The 23,236-nt window shown below is 43.8% G+C and overlaps 1 protein-coding gene across 1 annotated transcript in view; it reads right to left on the minus strand.

Annotated features, from left to right (window-relative positions):
* The window catches only part of ATP6V0A2 (ATPase H+ transporting V0 subunit a2), a 37,883-nt gene extending 14,653 nt beyond the window's left edge, over positions 1-23,230 (minus strand). The window contains exons 1-11 of the mRNA XM_046639076.1: positions 23,037-23,230; positions 18,886-18,964; positions 16,323-16,420; positions 14,717-14,854; positions 13,917-14,005; positions 12,598-12,724; positions 8,395-8,477; positions 6,809-6,902; positions 5,800-6,012; positions 736-886; positions 388-524 (exon numbers count right to left, since the gene is read on the minus strand). Coding sequence (XP_046495032.1) covers positions 388-524; positions 736-886; positions 5,800-6,012; positions 6,809-6,902; positions 8,395-8,477; positions 12,598-12,724; positions 13,917-14,005; positions 14,717-14,854; positions 16,323-16,420; positions 18,886-18,964; positions 23,037-23,153 — 1,326 coding nt within the window. The 5' untranslated portion in view covers positions 23,154-23,230. The remainder of the gene's footprint in view (positions 1-387; positions 525-735; positions 887-5,799; positions 6,013-6,808; positions 6,903-8,394; positions 8,478-12,597; positions 12,725-13,916; positions 14,006-14,716; positions 14,855-16,322; positions 16,421-18,885; positions 18,965-23,036) is intronic.
* Positions 23,231-23,236: the final 6 nt, after the last annotated feature.

Raw genomic sequence — 23,236 nt, forward strand, 5'->3', positions numbered from 1 at the left:
GCGCACCTCGCACATCTCAGTCGGGCGGGTTATGGTTATTGCCAATAGCGAACATTTAAGAAACATCCGCGGCCGGCCCCGTGGCCGAGTGGCCGGGTTGGAGCGCTCCGCTTTGGTGACCCAGGGTTTCACTGGTTCGGATCCTGAGCACGGACGTGGCACCGCTCATCAGGCCATGCTGAGGTGGTGTCCCACATGCCACAAGCAAAAGGACCCACAACTAAAATATACAACTGTGTACTGGGGGGCTTTGGGGAGAAAAAGGAAAAATTGAATCTTTAAAAAAAACAACCAAAAAACAGAAACGTCTCTCTTTAGTCAAACAGAAGACAACCAGTACCAACGTGCCCACCCAGAAACAAGGAGCTGGAGAGCCGGTGTTTTTACCTCTTGTGACTGACTGAGTCTGGGATGGTTTTCATTTAACACCAACAAGAGGGCAAACAGGAACATCACAAAGCCATGTCCAAAGTCTCCGAACATCACGGCGAACAGGAAGGGGAAGGTGACGATGGTGAAGAGAGCTGCAGGGGAGCGAGACGGGCTCAGCGCAAAGGCAGGACGCTGCCGGGACCGCTCCAGAATTCTCGCGCGAGAACTGCTAGGTTAAAATCAACGCTTGACACTAAACGAGATGACAAAGCAGGGGCAGGGAGCCCACTTCTCCAAACATCTATTACATTCTTAAAGCAGTGAGGTACAACACCCCGAGACTCGTGAATTCAGACGTCCCACCTGGGTTCACCTCCCTGTAGCTCCCGACGCCGTAGGCATCCACGATGTTCTGGAAGCCCTCGGTGAATTTGTTGGTGCGGATCAGAGTCGGGGGTGTTTCTTTTGTTGGGATTATGTTCATAAATGAGGGGATTGTAGCACCGCTCTCTCTCTTTTACACAAAAAGAAAGAAAAAGAAAAGACTTACTATCCCAGAGCTCTTTCAACAAGCACTGTTGCCTGCTACGGCCCGGCCCTGTGCGCAGCTATGTGGGGAAGGCCAACCCCCCTGAGAGGGTCAGTACAGGGGCGGAGGACGGCCTGGGGGGCTTCGGGGGCGGCCCCGGGGGCTGTGGTCCTGCGGGAGGAGTGAGGGCAAGGCTCAGGGCAGGGAACAGAAGCAGGGCCGGCATGGCAGGTGTGTGCACACGTAAGTAGTCCCAGAATCACCAACACAGAACTGAGATTTAACAGTTTATCTCTTAAAAACGTTCAAGAGGAATTTAGAGACAGCTACCGTATTACCTAATGAAACCGAAAAACAGATAAGAATAAACCAAAATGTCCACATTTGTATGGCAAAATCATATATACAACTTCAACGTTCACAATTCTTCTGAAATTCATTATATTGTTTTATAATGGGGAAAAAAACCTTTTTAAATAAATAAAGTAAAACAGGTTGTTACCAGAGCAGTATATTTCCCAGTCCAATTATAGTTCTTCAAACACACACAGGTCAGGGGAGTCTGGGAAAATCCCTGATGGTGGCACAGCTTTGCATCTCCCCGAGTCCCCCCAGACAGAGCAACCAGACAGCAAAACCAAAGTCCCACGGACAACGGTTACAACCAACTCTGTCCCCACAGACCACAGAGCACACAAGAGTGGAGACGAACCAATCGAGGCTGCAGGACCTGCACCAGAGCAGCCTCAGACACGAGGAGGCGAAGGAGGCGGCGTGGCATTTGAGAGACCTGAAGAAAGACATCCCAAAACAGCCAGACGCATTGCCCGGAAAGCATGGCAGGCCAACCCGAGCAAAGTGGCTGAATCCAGCAGGAGTTTTGTCCAGTGCAAGACGGGTAAGTGCAAGAGGTCCATGGGAGGCGCGGTGCGAAGGGGCCGCGGCAGTCCAGCCCCCGAACTCACGGGTCGGACCTGCCAGCACGCCCTCTCCTGTCAGGGTCCCACACTCAGGAGAGACAGCTGGGAACGAAATCAGAACTGAGCAGGACAGCAACAAAGAGATAAGGAAAGAGAAGGTCCAGAGAGAGGGAGAGAGGAGGTCTCAGGCCCAGGAGCCAATGCATTTTTGATCAGTGCTCCAAAATATTAAAAGAAAAAACTGTGAAGTTAAGAAAGCAACCCTGAACCTGCTTCCTCTTAAAAGTTTACATGTCCTGCAAAACTAATTTCACATAAATATATGATGTATTCCATTATATGTAATATACAATTGCCTCAAGTATCTTAAACATGTTTCAGGAAACTAATTTCATTTAAAAATGATTGAAAGAAGGATGGAGGCCAAATCTTATATAAAGTTCTAGTAAGAAAGAGGACTAAGCATTATTATCCATACTCCTGTGGATAATGAAAGCATGCCACAAAGACACACCCACAAAATGGAAGAAAATTTAACCTACTATTTCAAAATCAGCTAAAAGAATCTTTTAAAAATACATGATATGAAAAAGCAGACCAAATCAAAATTAGAAAGAGCTAGAAATATGATAAGAGAACTCAAGAAACAAGGAGAAATAGAAGAAAAAATTTATTTCAGAAATGAGACAAAACTAGAAGAAACTCAGAAGTGAAGAAAACTCCTAACAATGATGCTGTTAAGAGAAGGAGAAGGTGAAAAGAAAGGTAATTTTTACAAATCAAAAAGAAGGGAAGAGGGCCAGCCACAGTCACCTAGTGGCTAAGTTTGGCACGCTCCACTTTGGCAGCCAAGGTATGGTTCCTTGTCAGTAGCCATGCTGTGGTCACAGCTCACATACAAAAATAGGAAGATTGACAGTTGATGTTAGCTCAGGGCAAATCTTCCTCAGCAAATAAAAAAGAAAAGAAGACATGAAGAAAGACAAAAAGGATTCAAGGAAAAGTGACAAATATTGAAGATTAGCAAAGAAGGTTCAACTTAAGGATAATAGGAGGTCCTGAAGGAAAAAAATCAGAGCAAGAGAGTAGAACAAATACTAAAAACTATAATTCAGGAGAACTCTTTTTAAAAAAAAACTATATATTGAAGGAACATATTGTATATCTGAGAATACCAACACAGAATGGCCATATCAACACATAGTCTAGTAAAATTATTGGTCTTTAAAGAAAAAGAAAAAATTCTTTGAGCACCTACAGCAAAAAAACAAGTCCATTACTTATAAGGAAAAGAAAATGAGATTAATACCAGGCTTTTTGTTAGACACTATGCCAGAACAAAATGGAGTAACATGTTTAAGACACCCATAGAAAACAAAAACAAAAATTATTTTAAATGAGCCAAGGATTTTATTTCCAAAAAACTAGCTTCCAATTACAAAGGCAAGAGACATATACTGTTGCCAGCACATGAGGACCCAGGGACTATTGCTCCCTCGAGCCCCTGCCGAGGACGCTAGAGAGCCAGCTTCCCGCAGCCAAGATGGTGAGAGCCGTCAACACCAGTGTGGAGGTCTCTGCAGCCCCCACGTGCCCCCAGCATGGGCTGCCTGCCCTGAGCTCTGCGTCCAGCACCACCGTGCGCTCCCAGCCGACTGGATCTCACTGGAGCAAAAAGACATCGTCCAGACATCAGCCGAGCGGCAGGAACGGGCGATGCGGGGTGATCAGCTGGTTCTCGCCAACACTAGAACACGTTCTGATTGGCTGGTTACATGTACAAAAATCAGCCCTTTTACAAAAAGACCAAAAGTCCAGGGAGAAATGAAAAGCCACAGGAGAGACGAGAAAGAAGATAAGGGAAGAAAGGAGGGAAGAATGTTAGCGACAGGACACAGTGAAATGAGCAGCAGAAAGTGCATCCCCCTTCACAAGGAGATCAACTGAGTCAGAAGCTGAGAGATGGAGCAGAGACTCGCGGCACAGCGTGAGGGGACAAGTGCCCGCTGACACCTTATTAAGTAGCTCTCAAAAGACACCAGGTGCGTACCTGTGGACAGGGAAGAAACAGTAATTTGGACCATATCTAAATTGAACACAGAAAGCTTGGAAGTGAAAAACACACACACACACACACACCACATATAACAAGAGTAGTCGTCATGTCCCTCAAAATTGATGTTACCTCAATAAGTAAGAATCATCTAGATCTTTAAAACACATGTCTCATATTCCAAAACAACGAATTGTATTTACGTATTACCCTCTTTTTCAGCACTGGGTATCTTACATTTGTGCCATCACAGAATTTGGTAATGAGACAAGGAGACTAACAAAAAAACTCACATGAAAACTTGTTTCCTTAACTGTCACTTGAAATATGCAAACCTCTTATTTCCACTGAAGAACGCAGTTTTGATGTAGCAAAAGCCTCACAGGAACATGGAGACGAGCCCCACAGTCCTGGAGTGGGAAAGGCCGAGTACAACAGTCCCCCGTCGGCAGCTTCAGTTACCCGGGGGTAAAGCAAAACTATGGATAAGCGGGGCCACTGTATTCAAAGTTCAGAAGCCAGCAGGGCAGAGATTGATGACTTCAACTATATTTAACAAGACACTTCTGCATGACCAAAGCAAATAAACAGAAACACCAAAATAAGGGACAAATTGCAGAAAATATTTTTTCTCATATCACAAAGAGCCAAAAGAAATAGTAAGAAAAAGACCAACAACCCAGTAGGAAATGGACAAAGCATGTGAACAGAGTTCACCAAAGAAACGAAAATTCAAAAGGCTCTTAAACATATTCAACGTCCCTCAAAATAAGAGAAATGCAACAGCCGGCGACATCTGTCGAAACTGAGCCAGCAACTCCCTATCTGGGCACTGATCCTAGAGATAGACGAGTGCGTGTACGAGCCGTCACAGGTTACGTGCTAGTCACTGCAATGGCATTCATCAAACTGGAAACCACCTAAATGACCAGGGAACTAGGTAAGTAAGCCATGGGGCTCCATACAAGGGGACACTAAATAGCTATAAAAAATAGGGAAGTTTTATTAAGTGAAAAGAACAGTATGAGGAACACGCAACCTTTTGTGAGGAAGGAAAGAAAAATATCTATTCCTGTCTGCTTATCTCTGATTAAGAAACGCAGCCCTAACAGAACTAAAACAACACCAGCTCTGAGCAGGCAACTGGACAGATGAGGCCACGGTGCGGAGGAGCACTTCACCAGGTCTTTAAACCATGTGACTGTACTACTCACTCAAAGAGCAAAATAAAAATGCACGAGCAAAACATCAAAAATAGAAACACCACACAACCCAGCTGTCCACTCCTGGGTATCTACCCAGAGAACCTGGAATCAACGATCCAAAGAGACATTTGCCCGCTGTGTTCACTGCAGCATTATTCACAATGGCCAAGACATGGAAGCAACCCAAGTGCCCATCGACAGATGATTGGATAAAGCAGATGTGGGTATATAAATGGAATACTACTCAGCCAAAAAAAAGACAAAATTGTCCCATTCGCAACAACAGGAATGGACCTTGAGGGTGTAATGTTAAGTAAAATAAGCCAGAGACAGAGAAAGACAAAAACTGCATGATTTCACTCATATGTGGAAGATAAACAAACACATGGACAAAAGAAGAGATTAGTGGTTACCTGAGGGGAAGGGGGTGGGGGGGTGGGCATAAGGGGTAAAGGGGCACATTTACATGGTGACTGACAAATAAAAATGTACAACTGAAAGTTCACAACATTGTAAACTATTATGACCTCAATAAAACAAAAAAATGCATGAGCACACATACATTCTCCAAAGACTGACTCTTCATAATTTCAGTTCAAAAGAAGGTTAATATGGTGCCCTCTCATTACTCTATGGAATCTTCATTTCCTTTATTTCTCTGATTCCCCAAGAGAAGCGCCAGTGGTTTTGGTGCTGGCGGGGGAGGGGCAGCTGCCTTACCGAGCCCTCCTCGAGCGCGCAGCGCAGGGCGTGCAGGTCGGCCTCGGGACACCAGACCTCAGCAATGAGGCACTTGTTTGTCACGTCAAAGCTGCACATGTTCAGCATGTGGTAAATGGCCTTCATTTTCTTCACCTGGATCACACGGCTGTAGACCGACTCGGCAGCTTTACACAGCACCTGCCTTAAATAATCCTCGGTTTTGTGAAGCACCTGGGTGAGGACAAACACAGGCTTTCAGCACAGGGGGCATTTCCCAGTTTTTGTCCACCGGGCAGCTGACTTCCTTTAGGGGAATTTCTCCCCATTGATGGAGATTAATTCCAGGGACTGGCCTTTCCCAGGACAGTTAAGGGAGCGGTTCATTCCTCCTCCTCCAGGCCCGCAGTACCACCAGGAGGCAGGCAGAAAACCTCAGCTCAGTTAATCAGATGCTCTCTTGGGAGCTGCCTCTCCAGACTTAACCCCAAGGGCAGAGAAAATGGTTAGAAGTCGTCATCGCTGTGGCAGCATGAGCCCGGCTGGGTCCAGAGAGCCCCGGTTCTTGCCCATTCCCAACCTTGGCTCAGCTCCCTGTCAACCAGCCACCACCTCGCATCCCATCCCATCCTGCCAGGAAACCCCCTTGGGCTTCAGCAAGTCAGCGTGCACCTCTCACAGCCAAGACTCACTGACAGGAGGAGAAACACGCATTAAAACAGTGCAGGTAAAAGAAAAGCCACCACTTGAAATGCGGCTTGTTTGTCTTCTCTGATGAAGAGTTACACTCCAACACGTTAAAGAGAACCAGAGAAGCTTTTCTAAAGTCCCATCACTACTATCCAGGTTTCTACCAGGCTGCTAAAATAAAACTTCCAGGAAGAGGACGGAGGTAAGTGACATTCCAGTTTCCCTCAAACATCTTGATTTGTCCACAACCAAAATATTCCCTATTAAAAAAGAAAATAAATGGATTTGTAAATGTTTCATAAGCCTCAGATAAGAAGGCAACAGTTTCCGGTTTACTCACAGTATAAAGATCTTGAATCCGGGTATTGAGTCCCTCCTGAATCTCCCTTCGCTCCTCGGCAGTATTTGGGTAGGGGTAAATGTGGCAGTGGTAACTGGAAGACACAATCAACACAGTGTCACACCTGCCAGAACTCGAAGAGCCTACATCGAACACTAGAATTCTATCAACCCACTACTTGGGCCTAGCTCCTTCCAAAATGGAATACAAGCAGCCCCCTGGGAAAAGGGGCAGACACCGGCCCCCGCCCACGGTAAGACCCTGCACACAGACACTCAACAAACGTCTACTGAATTCAACAAGTTTCGCAAACTCTCTCTTGGATCCAAATTCCATTTCTGCCCTCGATGATTCCTGGAAGCTTGTTCTCAATTCCAACTTTCTAAAATTCACCGCCATTCTTGAGTGGGGAAGCATTAAACAACTTTGAAACACAAAAACAAAGACAAAGAACTCACAACAATCACCTACAAAAAGAGAGAAAATAAAGGGGACAAAAAGCTCTGGTTTCCTAGCAACAGCCTCTGACACACTACAGGGCGTCTTCCGAGGGGGCTTGCGACACCACAGCACCCAAGGAACGGAGAGCTGTGCCCCCAAACTGCAGTTGCTCCCACATGGCCTTAATATTTTAATGCCAGACTTAATATTTTTCAAGTTCTGACTATTAAAATTAAATGCTTATTCTAGCCTTACCCTAAGCAACGATATCTGTGAAATCCTGGGTTTGTGTGCGGTTACAGTTTTTTCTAATCTATGTAAAAATAAATATACATCTATTAAAATAACAACAGGTTAGTCCACCTAACACCTAAAATTACTTTCCCTACCACAAATGACTGAATATCAGACACTGAGCCAAAGGAAATACCCAAGCCTCACCCTCACCCTCCACAAGAAACAAGGCCATCTAAAATTTCCCCGAGTGGAAGAAAACAAAGGAGTGTTCTTTTGAGTTTTTTATTTGGCTTGGCGCATTCTTCCATTTGTTGACAAGAATAAGTCACAGGTAGATTCCTGCTGTGACATGAGTCACCACCTACTTCCGGCTTACTCTGTCTTCCAGTACAGTGTACTTTTCCCTGCATCAACTCCTTTAGTCCTAACGGCCCTATGAGAGGGGAAACCCGGACCTGGGGACTTCCTAAGTGTGCCCAGTGAGGGCGTGGCACCCTTCCCCATGGTGCACAGGAGAAGACGGCCAAGTGTTCAGCAAAGAATGAAGCACACACTCAATGATGACAGAGAAGCCTATGTGGAGCTAAAACTACGAGGAAGGCACAAAATATTAAAATTTGATTCTCTCACCAATTGCTCCTAAGCCTTGATTCCTAAGAAAAAAAATCAAATCTGGGAATGATATTAACATGGTTTCTACTTCTAAATTATTTTAAGTACTGCACTGGCAAGAGAGATGACAAATTAAATGTTTAAAAACATGGTACTACAGCAAAGATATCACGTAACAAAACCCAGCAGCCTTTGCACTCACTGTATTTCTCTTCAAACATAGAGAGACATTTAAGGAAAAGTAGAAGTTACTGAATATAAAGAAATAAATGAAATGAAACGTTTCTTTTTCTTACCAATCACATATCTTCTTAACCTTGTAGCCAATCTGCTCTCCCCAGAAGGATATCAGAAACACATACCATTTTATGACTTCTCCCTACAAAGAATAAATAAGGATAATTGTTACTTCCGTGTCTAGAACTTTGAAAACGGGCAACTCACACTGTGCTGAAGAGTTAGTTCACTCATTCATTCAACAACTACTGTCAGAGGGGAAGGCGGTGGGGTGGGCGAGAGGGGTAAAGCGGCACCTATGTATGGTGACGGATAAAAATTAAACTATTGGTGGTGAGCACAATGCAGTCTATACAGAAACTGATATATAATAACGTACACCTGAAATTACACAATGTTATAAACCAATGTGACCTCAAGAAAATATTTGAAAAAAAGAAAAAAGTAAACAAGTAGCGTCAATCCTTATTATCTGAGGATTCCATAATGGCAAATTCACCCTAAAAATCATTCCTAACTCCAGAATCAATACTCACTGTTTTTTCAGTCATTTGCAGACATGTGGAGCAACAGAAATTGTGAGTTACCCAGTGTGCACATTCCAGCTGAGGTCAAACAAGGAGAATTCTGCCTTCTTGTTTCAGCTCTCATACTGTAAAACTGCGGTCTGACAGTACCACCTTTTTCACATTTTTGTGCTTTGTGTTGGTGATTTCGCTGTTTCAAATGGCCTCAGGGGTAGTGCTGAAGCACGCCTAGTGTCCCTGGGCACAGGAAGGCTGCGACGGGCCTTACGGAGAAAGTACGTGTGTTGCGTAAGTTTTGTTCCAGCATGAGTGACAGTGCTGTTGGTGGTGAGCTCCATGTTAAGGAGTCAACAAGATACATTAAGTAAGGTGTCTTTAAACAGAAACACATGGAAAACAAGATTATGTGTTAATAAGTTGACGAAAACGTTGTGAGCAGAGGCTGGCGGGGACCTAACCCTGTGCGTCCCCCAGGAGCAGTGGTTCAGCACGCACAGACTTTATAGGATATAACTGCTGCGAACAATGAGAACCAACTCATTTACAAAGATTCTACACATGAAACTGAAAAGGTTTTTGGCCTATTTGCCAGGCGCTGTTCCAGGTACCAGGAATAGAGCAGCAAACAAAACAGATAAAAATCTCTGACCTGGAGCGGGGAGGAGGGGCGGGGAGCTTATATTCAAGTTGGCTGCGAGAGACACAAAGAAAGTATGTGATATGTCAAAAAGAGACAAATGCTATAAAGAAAATAAAGCTGAAAGGGGCAAGAGGGAGGGAGGGGCAGGGAGCTGCGATTTTCCCTAGGGTGATCAGGCAAGGCCTTCCTGAGACGGGGGCATCGGAGCCGAAAGGAGTGAAGGAGGTGAGGCAGGAGGCCATGCGGACAGGGCAAGAGCCTGCGGAGCCACAGGAAAAGCTCGCACAGAGGCAAGGTGAGGACAGCAGGAAGGCAGTGCAGCTGAGGAGGCGTGGACAGGAAGAGAGCAGTAACACAGACGGTCAAAGCAAACCCCGCATCCTGTCCAGAGCAAAGACCAGAAGAACACACGCAGAAAGGTGAGCAGTGGCGCCTTCTGTGCGGGAGGATCACAGGTGACCGGTTTTCCCCGTGTTTTCTATATTGTTCTGTGTTCCACAGTGAGCGCACATTTCCTCTGGAATCACGGGGGAGGTAAAGAGTTATGGGTTCAAGATACAGCTCTCGTATTTCTTCAAAGACATTTAATGCCCTTTAACATATCTGGTAAAAACTCAGCACAAAAGGGCTAGAAATTGTATAGAAAAAAATTTGGGGGGGCCAGCCCCGTGGTGTAGTGGTTAAGTCGGGGTGCTCCACTTTGGCGGCCTGGGTTCATAGGTTCAGATCCAGGGTAGAGACCTACACCACTCATCAGGCCATGCTGTGGGACTGGCACAGATGTTAGCTCAGAGAGAATCTTTCCCATCAGAAAAAAAGAAAAAAAATTTTAACTTCAGAAAATGTTCTGGGGCCAGCCCCGTAGCCAAGTGGTTAAGTTCGCACACTCCCGCTTCAGTGGCCCAGGGTTTCGCCAGTTCGAATCCTGGGCACGGACATGGCACCGCTCATCAGGCCATGCTGAGGTGGCGTCCCACATGCCACAACTAGAAGGACCCACAACTGAAAATACACAACTATGTACCAGGGAGAAAAAGGAAAAGTAAAATCTTAAAAAAAAAAAAACAATGTTCTGTATGAGAATGACGTGTTATCTGAAGAAAGAAAAAACTCAAAAGAATATGTAAGTGCTACTTCAGAACAGTTTTAATCTTCAGCTTCACAGAGAAAGGTCATAATGGTCACAGTAGAAGGACAATTAACAGATTGCTACTGGCAGGACAAGAGCCACAGAAAAGCAGAAAATATTACAGGTCTATGGTTAATGAACAGCTTGACTGATGAGATTTTCCCAGTGTGTGGTTTACGCAGGCTGAACCCTATGGAAATCATTTCATAGCCAAACTCCTCTTTATGTGTCAAAACTACTACGGAATATATATTAACTTGCAGCCAAAATCCTGAGGCAAATCTAGAAAAAAAAAAAAACACAAACTCTTTTCTCAAAATTAAGAAGCCCTAGTTCCTTTTCTACCTTTGGTAGATCAGTTCACCCTCATTTAGAGTAATATAGTTATTTTTATGGTGAAGTCTAAAAAAAAATCACAGATATTTTAAAAGGCGATTATAGCCTTTCTTTCTCCTGTCCTTCTGTTTCCCTTCCAGAATAATTCAGCAGGTGCATGCGGGGATGGACCCGGTGGCAGCAAGGGGTGATGGATGGATGGATGGACAGTGGCCCAGGGCAAAGTCAGAGCCCAAGCAAGGTGAGAAGGCCATGCGCAGAGGAGCAGCCTGGGTGGGTGAGAGTGGGGGTGAGAGCCTGGGTGGGGTGAGGAGGGCGTCCACACCAGAGGGCCACAGGGATGGGGAACTCAGAGCTCCACGCAGGGAGGAAGGGGGAGGCAGAGAAGGGAGACTGGTCACATACAAAGGGATTGGACCAAATGAGTAAATATATTAACAATAATGGGAGCCAAGTTTCTCACCGTCAAAGAAGGAAGTTATACACACAGACAGGGAGAAACTTAGACTGAATCCTATGGTATCAGACTGGAAGTGCATGTGAACTCACAGCCACAGAAATAAAGTTGTGTGTGTGTGTATACATCCTGGACAGAGCTAGGGAACAGTGACACCTCAATAACAATGGGCACACCCAGAGACCACATCCCAGCTTCTAAATGCCATTCCCCACTAAAGAGAACAAGGCTCCTTGGAGAAATGGCTGATTCCAGAGCTGTGTGAGGGAAATTACAAGATGGATCTGGACATCTTGTGCAAGAAAGCAAGGAAGTGCTCAAAAAATGATGGGAACACATAAAAAGAACATAAAAGCCAGCTGGAATGGGCTCCAACTGGCCAAATCTAGAGAATTTGAATATCAAAATACATAATTACAGTAAGAGAGTATAACTCATTGAGTAAAACAGGAAATAAATGAATGCACTGAAAATCCGAGGAGGAATGGGATCCTTACAGAGTTTCAAAGCACTTCCTCCGAAACACATATTAATTACAAAAGAAAAAGAGTAACTTCACCAGCGGAGAAGCTACGGCTCACTACACGATCCAGTGATCACAGTGAACATTATCAGCAACGGGACAAACTGAAGCATGGGCCCCAGGGATGCAGCGAGAGTGCAGCAGCACTTCTGTGGCCTTCCTGCCAAAGATGCATGACCCAAATCTAATCATGAGAAAACCAGACAAACCCAAAGTGAGGGACATTCTACCAAAAAAGAATTGGTCTGAAATAATTTTAAAATGTCAAGTCATGAAACTCAAGGAAAGACTAAGAAACTGTCCCAGAATGAAAGAGACCAAAGAGATGGGACAATCAAATGCAAAGTGTGATTCTAAACTAGATGTCTGGCTATAAAAGACGGTACTGAGCGAAGCAGCGAAAGGTGAATGGGATCTGAGGCTGGGAGAGTACTGACGTACCTACGTTAATTTCCTGGTATACTGCGTATTAATTTCCTAGTCTATTCTGATAGTGTGGGACAAAGTCCTCAATTTAGGAACTACATGAACTGTTCAAGGCTGATAAGGCATCAGGGGAACAACTCACTCTCAGATGGTTCACTTGCACCGAGCCTCCAACTTTGCTGTAAGTCTGTCGCTGTTACAAGGTGATCGTGACATTTACTCACCGTTTCAGGGTCTTCGAGGGGCTCATCCAGTTCTGCATAGGTCAAGATGGTGTACCCTTTGCAGACCCTCCACAACATCTTTTCAAATGCTTCAACTTTTCCTTGGCTAATTAGGCCAGAGACAAATCTATGAGACAATAAGGATAAACTGGAGTCCATTGAAAGTAACGAGTATCATCACGTTAAAAGGATGACGAAGACCGTCATTTCTGGCAAAGTGGTACAGACATCCTGAAAGCCCTCCAACTGCAAAACATCTGAAATGCTGGATAGAATATTTCTGCAACATCCCTTTAAATGTACAGCTGAGCCTATATATAATTAAGAGAAATTCCTGCTATCCAAAAAGAAAACAGGACCTCGCAGCCATCCTGATAAATTATACTGACCCAGCATCTTAAGGCCTCGAGTTTCAATGCCAGCATGGGAGACGGGACACAGGCGCTGGGTCAATATAAGGTGAGGAGATGGAACTGAATCCCCTGACCCCCTAAAACTGGGACTCCCCCGAAGGGCCACAGCATTAGTGAATGGGGGGGCTAGAAAAAGTCCACCTTGCAAAGGCGCCTACAAGTAAACTTGTTTATTTCAGTTTTGGTTCCAGATAGAAGGAAAAAGATCTTCCTTAAGAATTTATAACCACAATTTAGAATTCACTCAGGTTTGTGGCTGAAATCACATTACCTGCATAGTAAAAAAACAAACAGGAAAACAAAAAACCCAAGCTGAGAAATTAATGTAAAAGGATTACAAGTTGGTAGAATGCTCCCAGGTACCTGACAAATGTAAAAATAAATGCTCTCTGAAGGAATACACCCTCAAACTAAACATCCAGGAATTCCTAAGATAAGGAACAGAGAAACATAAGTTCATAGTAAAAAGAAATCACAGACCACATGAGGAAACAAGTTACCATTAGTTCAAGTAAACAGAAAGAGTAGGAAGCAGAAAGAGACCCTGAAAATATGATCAGTAAATTAACCGACTCAGTTGAGCCCCTGTTTCCACCAAACAAAACAGAACTTGACATTTGAATGACCAATTATTTTAGGCTTATTGGGACAACACTGAATGGCATAAATGTTCCTTCTTTCCAGTGCATTATACCGAAACAAGAAATCCCCATCATAATTTGCTGAAAAGTCAACGCAGCTGAGTAACTCAGCTCAGCACATACAGGAGTGCAGTGTTTTCCTGAACAAACGCTCACTTTCGTTCAACAAGCACAGGCCCTCAGATGGCACGCATCATTCACTCCAGCAGCTCCTCTTCCCTGACGCGAGGGCAGTACAGCTGACAGCCTGGCTGTCATCACCTACCCCAGTTTTGCTCCCAGCCTCTGCATACTGCTGTAGTCCAACAATGAGTCATTCTCTAAGGCAGGGAATTCTTCATAAGTGGGTTCAAACTACAAAGAGACAGGAAACCAAGGGTGTCTCATTAAAGGTGACACTTCATTTCTCACGTCATGCTTCCAAACACGTTTTGTAACTAACCACTTAGATCTGGTGCCACGGCCCCGAGAGAACTTAGACTGTAAGTCAGCTCTGACAAATGAAGATCATTTCCCCACCCCTTATTTGTAAGCTACTCGAAGACTTTTACAGAAAAGCATAGTTATAATTTATGTGATCACCTTAATCCAAGATGGAGGACCTCTGTCAGAGTCACCACCATGTGAAGTGAAACTGAGTTCGGAAGGGTGCACTTCTCCCCTCTCCGATACTCTGCTGAGTACACTGCTATCACGCAGACTATTCTTTATTTTTATAAATTAGAGATTTTTTGACATCCTTTACTCTTAGCAATTTGGGGGGGAAAACTAAATTTTAGAGTTCAACTTCCACTGTTCCATTTTTCCACATGATCACAAAAAGATTTTTTTCAAATGCAAACTGAAGCATTTTACAAATAGGAAGGATTATCGCTGAAACCAACAAACACAGGAAAAGGCTGAAAGCTTTCTTCACGTCATATAATCCAAAAGAGAAATAAAGCTAAGATCAAAATGGATCTCTTCAAGAAAGCAACGCCTCTACAGAAACTGATAAAATCGGAAATCCTACAGGCACGAGAGTTTTAGAAAAGGAAAGCACATGCTCTCGGGTGTCATGAGTACCTCCACGTTCCGCTTCACGAAGGTTCTCGTCACTCTTAGCATGTGCGTGTACTCAATCAGTTCGAGCAAGTTCTTCCTCAGTTTCTCCTTGTTCTTAGTGACTTCTCTCAGCTCAACTTCAAGCTTCTGCAACTGCTCCTAAAACAGAATGGCCGCTACTTAAGAGGCTGGGGGAGCCCCCCGTCTAGCTCCGACAAGCTTTTTACAGCATGCCAAAACCAGGGGAGGTGTGGAAAAGCCAGGATTCATCAGAGTTTGGTAGAGATATGAAAACACAAAAAGACTTTAAAACCTCATCATTTATTGTTTCACGTTAATTCAGGTAACTCCAATGAAGCTCACGCCACGCACGACGGAAAGCCTTCTGGATGCCGTCATGGCTCTAAGTACCCCAAGGCTGGACCCAGTCTCTGATCTCAGGTCCTGTCATTTCCTCTGGTTTTCCTTTGTGTGCTTATCCCTTATCATACATCGAAGAGTCTTCCTCTTTCAAGTCTACATTTCCTTTTATTTGCAACGGAAAATTTTTAGATAATCTTTTCTAAACATACATATCCCCAGTCTATAGCTTAAGTGTTTCTATGCAGTTGCACTTACACAATTATTGGGCAAAAAAATTCTTTGGCACAAATGTTCTTTAATAATTAGTTACATACCAAGCATCCTTAACAACACTTAAGTATTAAAACAACAGAAGCAGAAATCTGTAAAACAAATCATTGACTCAATGAAAACTTGTATTCAAACAAATCACTTGACATACTATATTCATTACTTGTGCTCTGCCTTATAAAAACGAGGAGTCAGTAATCACTGTATTTGTAATTATCTCATAAGCAACCCATCAAACAGGCCAAGCCAGATGACTGCTTTCTACTCATCTGATTGTATAATTCTGTCCTGAGTCCACTCCTACACCAAATGGTAAATGACTCGCTCCCAGATAAACAAGCTGAGCAGCCAGCAATGGGATGGCCCCAGTTACACGGTACTAATTGTTTCAGAAGAGCTGTAAGGGGTTCTAGTCTATTTCCCAGTGTGATGAACTACCAGATGATTCGATGGAAACCTCAATGGGTTATCCATGGGGGGATGTTAACGAATAAGACCAGCCGGTGTTCTCACAGGAGGAATATATATGCTCAACACCCCAGACACTGAACTCAGGGAGAAGGAATTCTGCGGTCTGCCCACCTGGAACATCTTCACAGCAGCTTCCGAGAGGGGGAAGTCAGGGAATCAGAAAAGAACGTGAAGGGCATGAGGCTGAACCCTCAATTACATGCATGAGGAGAAGCATGAGAAGGCATGGATAAGCCCAGAGTGAGCTTTCAGAAAAATTACATGACTAACAACTAGATTTTACAACCTAATTCTTGCTACCCTCTCTTCAACACTTACCTGGAAAAGGAGCACATATCTTATACCTTAAGAGAAAACTGAACTACAGTTAAAATTTATCACAGATACTCTCTTACCGAGGTTCTTTCATTTCCAGTCCACGGTTTTGAGAAGAAAGGCAGAAAAGCACTAGACAATATAAAACAAGGAAATAAGCAGTACCTGAGATGAGTGACTTACGACAGTATCTCCAGAAAGAAGTTACCTGCATTTCCAGAACTTGTTTCAGAGGTGGTGCAGGAGGACTGGTGTCTCCCTCAGGAAGCGGAATGTCAGCTCTGTTAATTTCCTGCACCAAATATGCTGTGCAAATAAAAGTTAAACAAATTACACTCAAAAACTTACTATAAGACATTTCAGTCGGAACATTTTACATCCCAACCTTTCCCAGGTCATCGAAAAATGAACGTCTAAATGCACAAAAATCTTGCGTGTTCCAACTGACACAGGTCGCCACTTGCAACTTTATTTCCAAAGGCCTGCAAATAATTCTGCCTCGAGAGAGCATGTAGTGACAAAACAAACAATAACCTGGACAAACATTTTCTGAAACCTCCATTTTCTTCATTTCTAGATCTTTAAAGAACTCTGAATTCACAGCTGTCCCCGCGCCTGTAGATAAAGCAGAAAGTGGAGGACACGCCTGGAAGGGCAGGAATAACCCGCTGAGAGACCTACACTAGTCTCGCCAGAGACGGCAGTGTGACTTCCTGCAGACCCCTCACGAGGAAAGCAGCATGCAACAGAAAATCAGAACCTCTGTCAGCAAAGGAGCCCTGAGAGACACAGGGCAGAAAGCCGGCTCTCCAGAGAGGCCCCGCCAGCCAGGGTGACTCAGAACAGCCGCACTGCTTCCCCACTCACAACTGACATTAAACCATTAAACACTAGATTCATGACCTTAGGGAAACGCCAATCAAAACTACCTTGAGATATCACCTTACGCCTGTTAGAATGGCTATAATCACCAAGACAAAAGATAACAAATGTTGGAGAGGATGTGGAGAAAAGGGAATCCTCATACACTGCTGGTGGGAGTGCAAACTGGTGTAGCCACTATGGAAAACAGTATGGAGATTTCTCAAAAAATTAAGAATAGAAATGCCATATGACCCAGCCATCCCACTCCTGGGAATTTATCCAAAGAACTTGAAATCAATGATCCAAAGAGACTTATGCACCCCTATGTTCGCTGCAGCATTATTCACAATAGCCAAGACATGGAAGCAACCCAGTGCCCATCGACTGATGAGTGGATAAAGATGTGGGGGGTGTGTGTGTGTATATATATATATGTAATGGAATACTACTCAGCCATTAAAAAAGGACAAAGTCATCCCATTTGCAACAACATGGGTGGACCCTGAGGGTACAATATTAAGCGAAATAAGCCAGAGAAAGACAAACACTGTATGATTTTACTCACGTGGGAGATAAACAAACACATGGACAAAGAGAACAGATCACTGGTTACCAGAGGGGAATGGGGTTGGGAGTTGGACAAAGGGGTGCAGGGGCACATGTGTATGGTGACAGATAAACATTAGACTACTGGTGGTGAGCACTATGCAGTCTACACAGAAACTGAAAAATTATAACGTACACCTGAAACTTCACAATGTTATAGACCATTATAACCTCTAAAAATTTTTTAAAAATTACATTCTTGAAACTAATAGTGAACCAGCCAAGCTTAGGTTAAGGTTAATTTCTTTAGTTTATATTTTCAATTCCATGAAGCATTCTTTTCCTTAGGATAAAAGTCACAATAGCTGGTAAAGTCATGAGTAGATACAACATTTTGGAGAAATGTTACTGGCTGTTTTATTAAGAAAAAAAGAAAAAGACAGCGAGGCTGTCTGACCGACCAGACAGCAAAGGAAGCAGTAGGTGTGAGCGGTTCCCGAAAATGGACACAAATTCTTTTAACCTATTTACACCTAAATCTACTTGAGAGTTTCTTTTTTTTTTAAGTCTGTATTCTTTCTGAAACAGTTTAAGCTACAGGAAGTCCTGGACATTTATAATAGATTGTCACTCCTGCCATGTTCAAGATGTCACAGACGAGGAAGGAGTCTGAGCTGCCGAGCTTTAATGGCCAACAGTCAGAGCACGGACCTAACACCTTCAGAAGGCCGGAGAAAAAGGAAACTATCAACCACTCTCCCTGCTAGTTCCTACTTCACGTTCTCCGAGGTAATTTTAAGTCACATATTAACATGTATACAATGTTTTAAAGTTACTATAAACTACAAGGAATTGGTTAAATAAATTATGGCACATTAATACAATGAAATGCTTTGCAGCCATTAAAAATGACAATGGGTCAACCTGTTTATTGAAATGGAAGATGTTACAGTGAGTACCATTAAGTGAGAAACAAAATAACCTGACTATTATGTATGTAAATCCTTACCTTTATAGATGAATAGTAAAAAGCATGGGGAAAAACGTAAATATCATATATATATTTAAAAATAAATAAAAATAATATAAATATATCAAATAACATAAGTATACAAAAACATAAACATTTATTATATAAAAATAATATAAATCTATAATATACAGGTTTATATATATGTTTTATTATATAAAAACACAAACCTATAGAAAAATAACATCAACCTACATAACAGTGATTACCTCTGAATATTGAGAATACAATTTCTTTTTCCTTTCTGCTTGTCTGTGTTTTCTAATTTTTCTCAAGTGAACAAGGTCTGCTTATATAAAAATAATTAGCTACGTTATTAAAATAAACTTACCCAGTATTCGCTCTAGCTCTTCACACCTCTTCACCTCACCAACAAATTTCCTTTGGAAAGAACTTACATTCTGGTTGAGCTGAAAAAAGGATAAAAAATTTGCTTTGAATTTTCTACAATTTAAAAATAAATTTGATTTTGAAAGTATTATTGGCAAAGGTTTGGGGAAAAGCACATCCTTGTTTACTATTGAATGAAAGTATAAATTGACATCACTTTTCTGGAAAGTGATTTGGCAACTGTTATCAAAAAAGCCTGAAAAATCCTTTGGCCCAGAGATAGCCCATGAAGAAATTTAACCTAAAGGAAAAACAGTAGATACAGACATAAATTCATCTAGAAGAACACCAATCTCAGGGATACAGAAAAAACAATAACAATCGAAAATGCGTTAAAGAAATTACCATCTATATCAATACCACGGAATACTACTCAGCAATGAAAAAGAGCCAGCTACTGACACACTCAACACCAGGAAGGGCTCTCAGAAACACAATGCAAGTGAAACAAGCTGACACGGAAGTCCACATGTGCGATTCCATTTCTATGAAATGTTCAGAAAGGGCAAATCTAGAGGCAGAAAGTAGATTAGGGATTGCCTGGGGCTGGGGTAGGAATGGCGATTAACTGCAAGTGAGCATAAGGGATCTTACTGGGGTGACATAATGTTCTAAAAGGGGACGCGGGATGGTGATGACAGATGCACAACAGTAAATTTTCTAAAAATCAATGAATTGTACACTTGAAACGAGTGAATTTTATGATACACATCAATAAAGTTGTATAAAATTATGGTTCAGTCATACAACTGATTACTACACACTTATTAAAAATTATGTTTTAAATGAGTAAGTTATTTATATTAAGAAATTATTATTAACAATTTTAGGCATGATAGTATGGTATTGTGGCTATGATTTTTAAGTGTCCTTATCTTTCAGAGATACTTATTGTAATATTTATAAATGAAATTACACATCTGGCAGTTACTTCAAAATGCTCCTGTCTAGGAGGCAGTGGTGAGTTTCTATTGTGTGTACATGGGAGTTCACTGTTCCCAGACACTCTTTCCTCCACTTAACTTCTTCGAATACAAAACTTAAAACAATAAAAAATATTGTAAAAGAATACTTAATAAAATGAGGAAATTAGTCATAATCTGTGTAGGAAAAAGAGTCAAGATATTTTGAGTGTGGTTCCAATTATATTAAAATACATATATAAGTACATTTTAACATATTATTAGAAAAATAATGTTTGATTGACCAATATTAACCAAAAAGTTAAAATGATTATTTCTAGGTATTGGGACCCCGGAAGTTAGTATCTTATTCTTACTTACTCTTCTTTGGAAGTTTTCCAAATTTCCCACAATGGACATATATTACTTTTATTAAAAAAAAAATGACAGTAACCCTTCATGTTGAAAGGCATTTAGGACGGAATTTTATCTTTACTCCATCAAGCACTTGTACTGCGCACTTTCAAAACATAGAACGAGACAACGGGCGGGCACGAAACTGCTCAGGCAAGCGGAGAAGGGTCCGCCCCAGAGGCTCAGTTCTTGTTCAGTTTTTCAAAATTTTGTTCTCATCATTCACCAAATGAAAACTAAAAATTCCAATTTCACTTCTGTTTGTCACATCTGTATTCATTTCTGAAAGTCAAACTAACCTGAAGTAACCACTTTCAAGTCCCTAATGATTCAAACACCACCTATTTCTAGAGAACTAAGAATGTGAAAAGGAAGCTACGCACCAGAAGCCATCTACAACACAGCTTCTCAGTTTCAATTTTTTTCCTTCAATCTCAAACACTAGCTTAATTGGACATTACGGTTCTACAAATAGAATCTTCACGAAGAGGCCAATTTCTAAGACAATGAGACCAACAGGACTGGATTCGACATACACCATCTTACATGTTAGGTGTTCTTTTCTGTTGCGTGGTTTCTTTCACAAACTTTTGTTTGTTTTCTTTGTAGGAAGGCAACATCATCCTAATTCCAGGCTGATGATATCACGTATATTTTAACGCAGATTCATTTGGGGACTAACGTTTAACCTAGACACACTACACTGGCAGAAGACACCTCGTGTGTTTTTACTGATAGCCACACCAGTGATGTCCTCACTCCAGCAGCTAAAGGACTAAAGGAGAAAACTCTCCTTAGACGGCAGACTGTTACATAAGTGACATGAACTTCCCCGTCACTGAGTCCTGCAGGTTATTTGAATAACCTTTCTTTTTTGCAAGTCTTCTCATTGGCTGTCACTACAGAAATCCTTGACCTGCCTCCCTTCCCTTAGAAGGATTACTAAAAGAAAAGGGAGAAACCATCCAGCCTGGGCAAGCCAGGAACGGCTGACGTCAGTGATCCCATCCGCTGAACCCGAAGTCAGTAAGGAACTCCAGAAAAGAGCAGAGAAAGTGTCAGATGTGACAGAGCTTTCTGCACTAGCACCACGCTGCTCGACAGTCAACACACACACACACACTCTCACCTGAGCTCTGAAAAACTAGCAACACATGAGAAAGAGCTCATTTTACCATTTTAGCTTTATTTTCCTTCTGGAAAAAGATGAACCGCTTTCTTTTTCTTTCACTGATTTCCAGTTAAAAAGGATCTCAAGTCTCCTCCACTCCCTAATGTAATGCACTCTGAAACTGGAATCCCTGTGGCGATTAGGGCATTTGTTCAAATCTCTAAGATTTAAGCTTGATAAGTCTCTTGGCTTGAGTACTAACAGGATGCAACAAATCTACTTGTAATAAAGAAGGGAGCCCGCTTCCCTCATAACTGTTTCCTGAATCTTTCAGGTGCTCCTCACAGCTCAGCACAGCACTTGCCAGATGAGTGGGTACCATGTCCTGAAGCCAAGTGGCTCCAGGAACCAGGAAGAGAGCCGGGAGTGCCCTGAAGCCTTGCCTGTTACGCAGGAGTTTCTCCCTGACCTTGACATTGCCTTAGGGGGCCAACCCAAGGATCACTGATATCAGATCTTGGGGTAGGCATGTTCTCTTTGGAAATTAAGGACCCCCTCCGAAAGATGAAGGGAAACAACCAAGAAATGAAAGTTGTGGCCCAGGAAATAAGATGTTCACCTGAAGCGACTCCCAGTTCAATCAGTAAGTATTAGGTCCTGCTTAATAACCCACGGTCCACAGGGGTTCTTCTTCCTCCTAGCACTTATCACAGTTCATAATCAATCTGTCTGTCTCCTCCCAGACTGTGAGCAACAAGAACACAGGGACTTTGTCCGCCTCGCTCACCACTGAGTCTCCAGGACTCAAACCAGGGTGGAGAACAGAGCAAGCACTCACTGAAAGCTTGCCGGAGTGTTCAACAAACGCCCATCCACACAAGGACCGGGCTAAGTCTTGGGGAATCCGGAGGGAGCAAGTCAGGCAAGGCCTTTATCCTTGCAGGTGACAGTCCTCGGTGGAGACAAACAATAAACGAGTAAACAGATACATAAACAAGTGTTTGTTATGACCCGCTCCGGAGACGGCTCCCATTCTAACAAACACTGCTGTGCTGCACGCCTCACCAGGCAGTGGCACGGACATCATCACACATCAGTGAAGAAAACCGACCAAACCCCTCCCTCCCCTCCAGGAGCTTAACCAAGCTGCTTCCCAGGCCAGCTCTGGGCTCTCCCATCCCCTCCGCCTGGGACCCTGTTCCCCCAGATCTCCCCATGGCCGGCTCCTTCCCATTCAGGTCTCGGCCCAAACGTCACCTCCTCAGAGAGGCCTCCCTTGACCACCCCACCCGAGCCACCATCACGCCACCCCGTTTTGCGTTCTTTCTAGCACCCATTATCCCGTTTACGGATTTATTAGCTTGATATCTGTCCCCGCACCCCCGGAGGATCCCGAAGGACTGCAAGAGGCCTTCTCGGATTCGCTCCCCGCTCGCGCAGCGCGGGCACCCAGGGCGCTCCCCGAAGTTGATGGGGACGACCCGGGGCGCTCCTAACCAGGCGCCTGGCGACCCCGGGCTCGGGCCCCGCTCGGCGGAGGCATGGCCGGTGGGCTGGGCCCCGCTGCCCCATCTGGGACGGGGGGACACGGCCGCCCCGCGCCGGCGCCCGCGGAGGAGGCCCAGCGAGGGCGGGCGGCCGCGGCGCGTCTCCGGCGACACTCACGTCTCGGAACTGGACCAGGCCCTTCTCGCCCAGGGCGCTGAGGCACTCGTAGGCCGTGCCCGACTGCAGGAAGAGCTGCGCCAGGCACATGGTCTCGCTCCGGAACAGGGACCCCATGCCGGCCGGCCCGCGCCCCGGCGGGGCCCGAAGGCGGCGGCGGCTCCGCGCGCGCGGGCCCGCACGGTCAGCCGGGGCGGCCC

This window comes from Equus quagga, chromosome 15 (assembly GCF_021613505.1).
Source record: "Equus quagga isolate Etosha38 chromosome 15, UCLA_HA_Equagga_1.0, whole genome shotgun sequence".
NCBI classification, from domain to species: domain Eukaryota; kingdom Metazoa; phylum Chordata; class Mammalia; order Perissodactyla; family Equidae; genus Equus; species Equus quagga.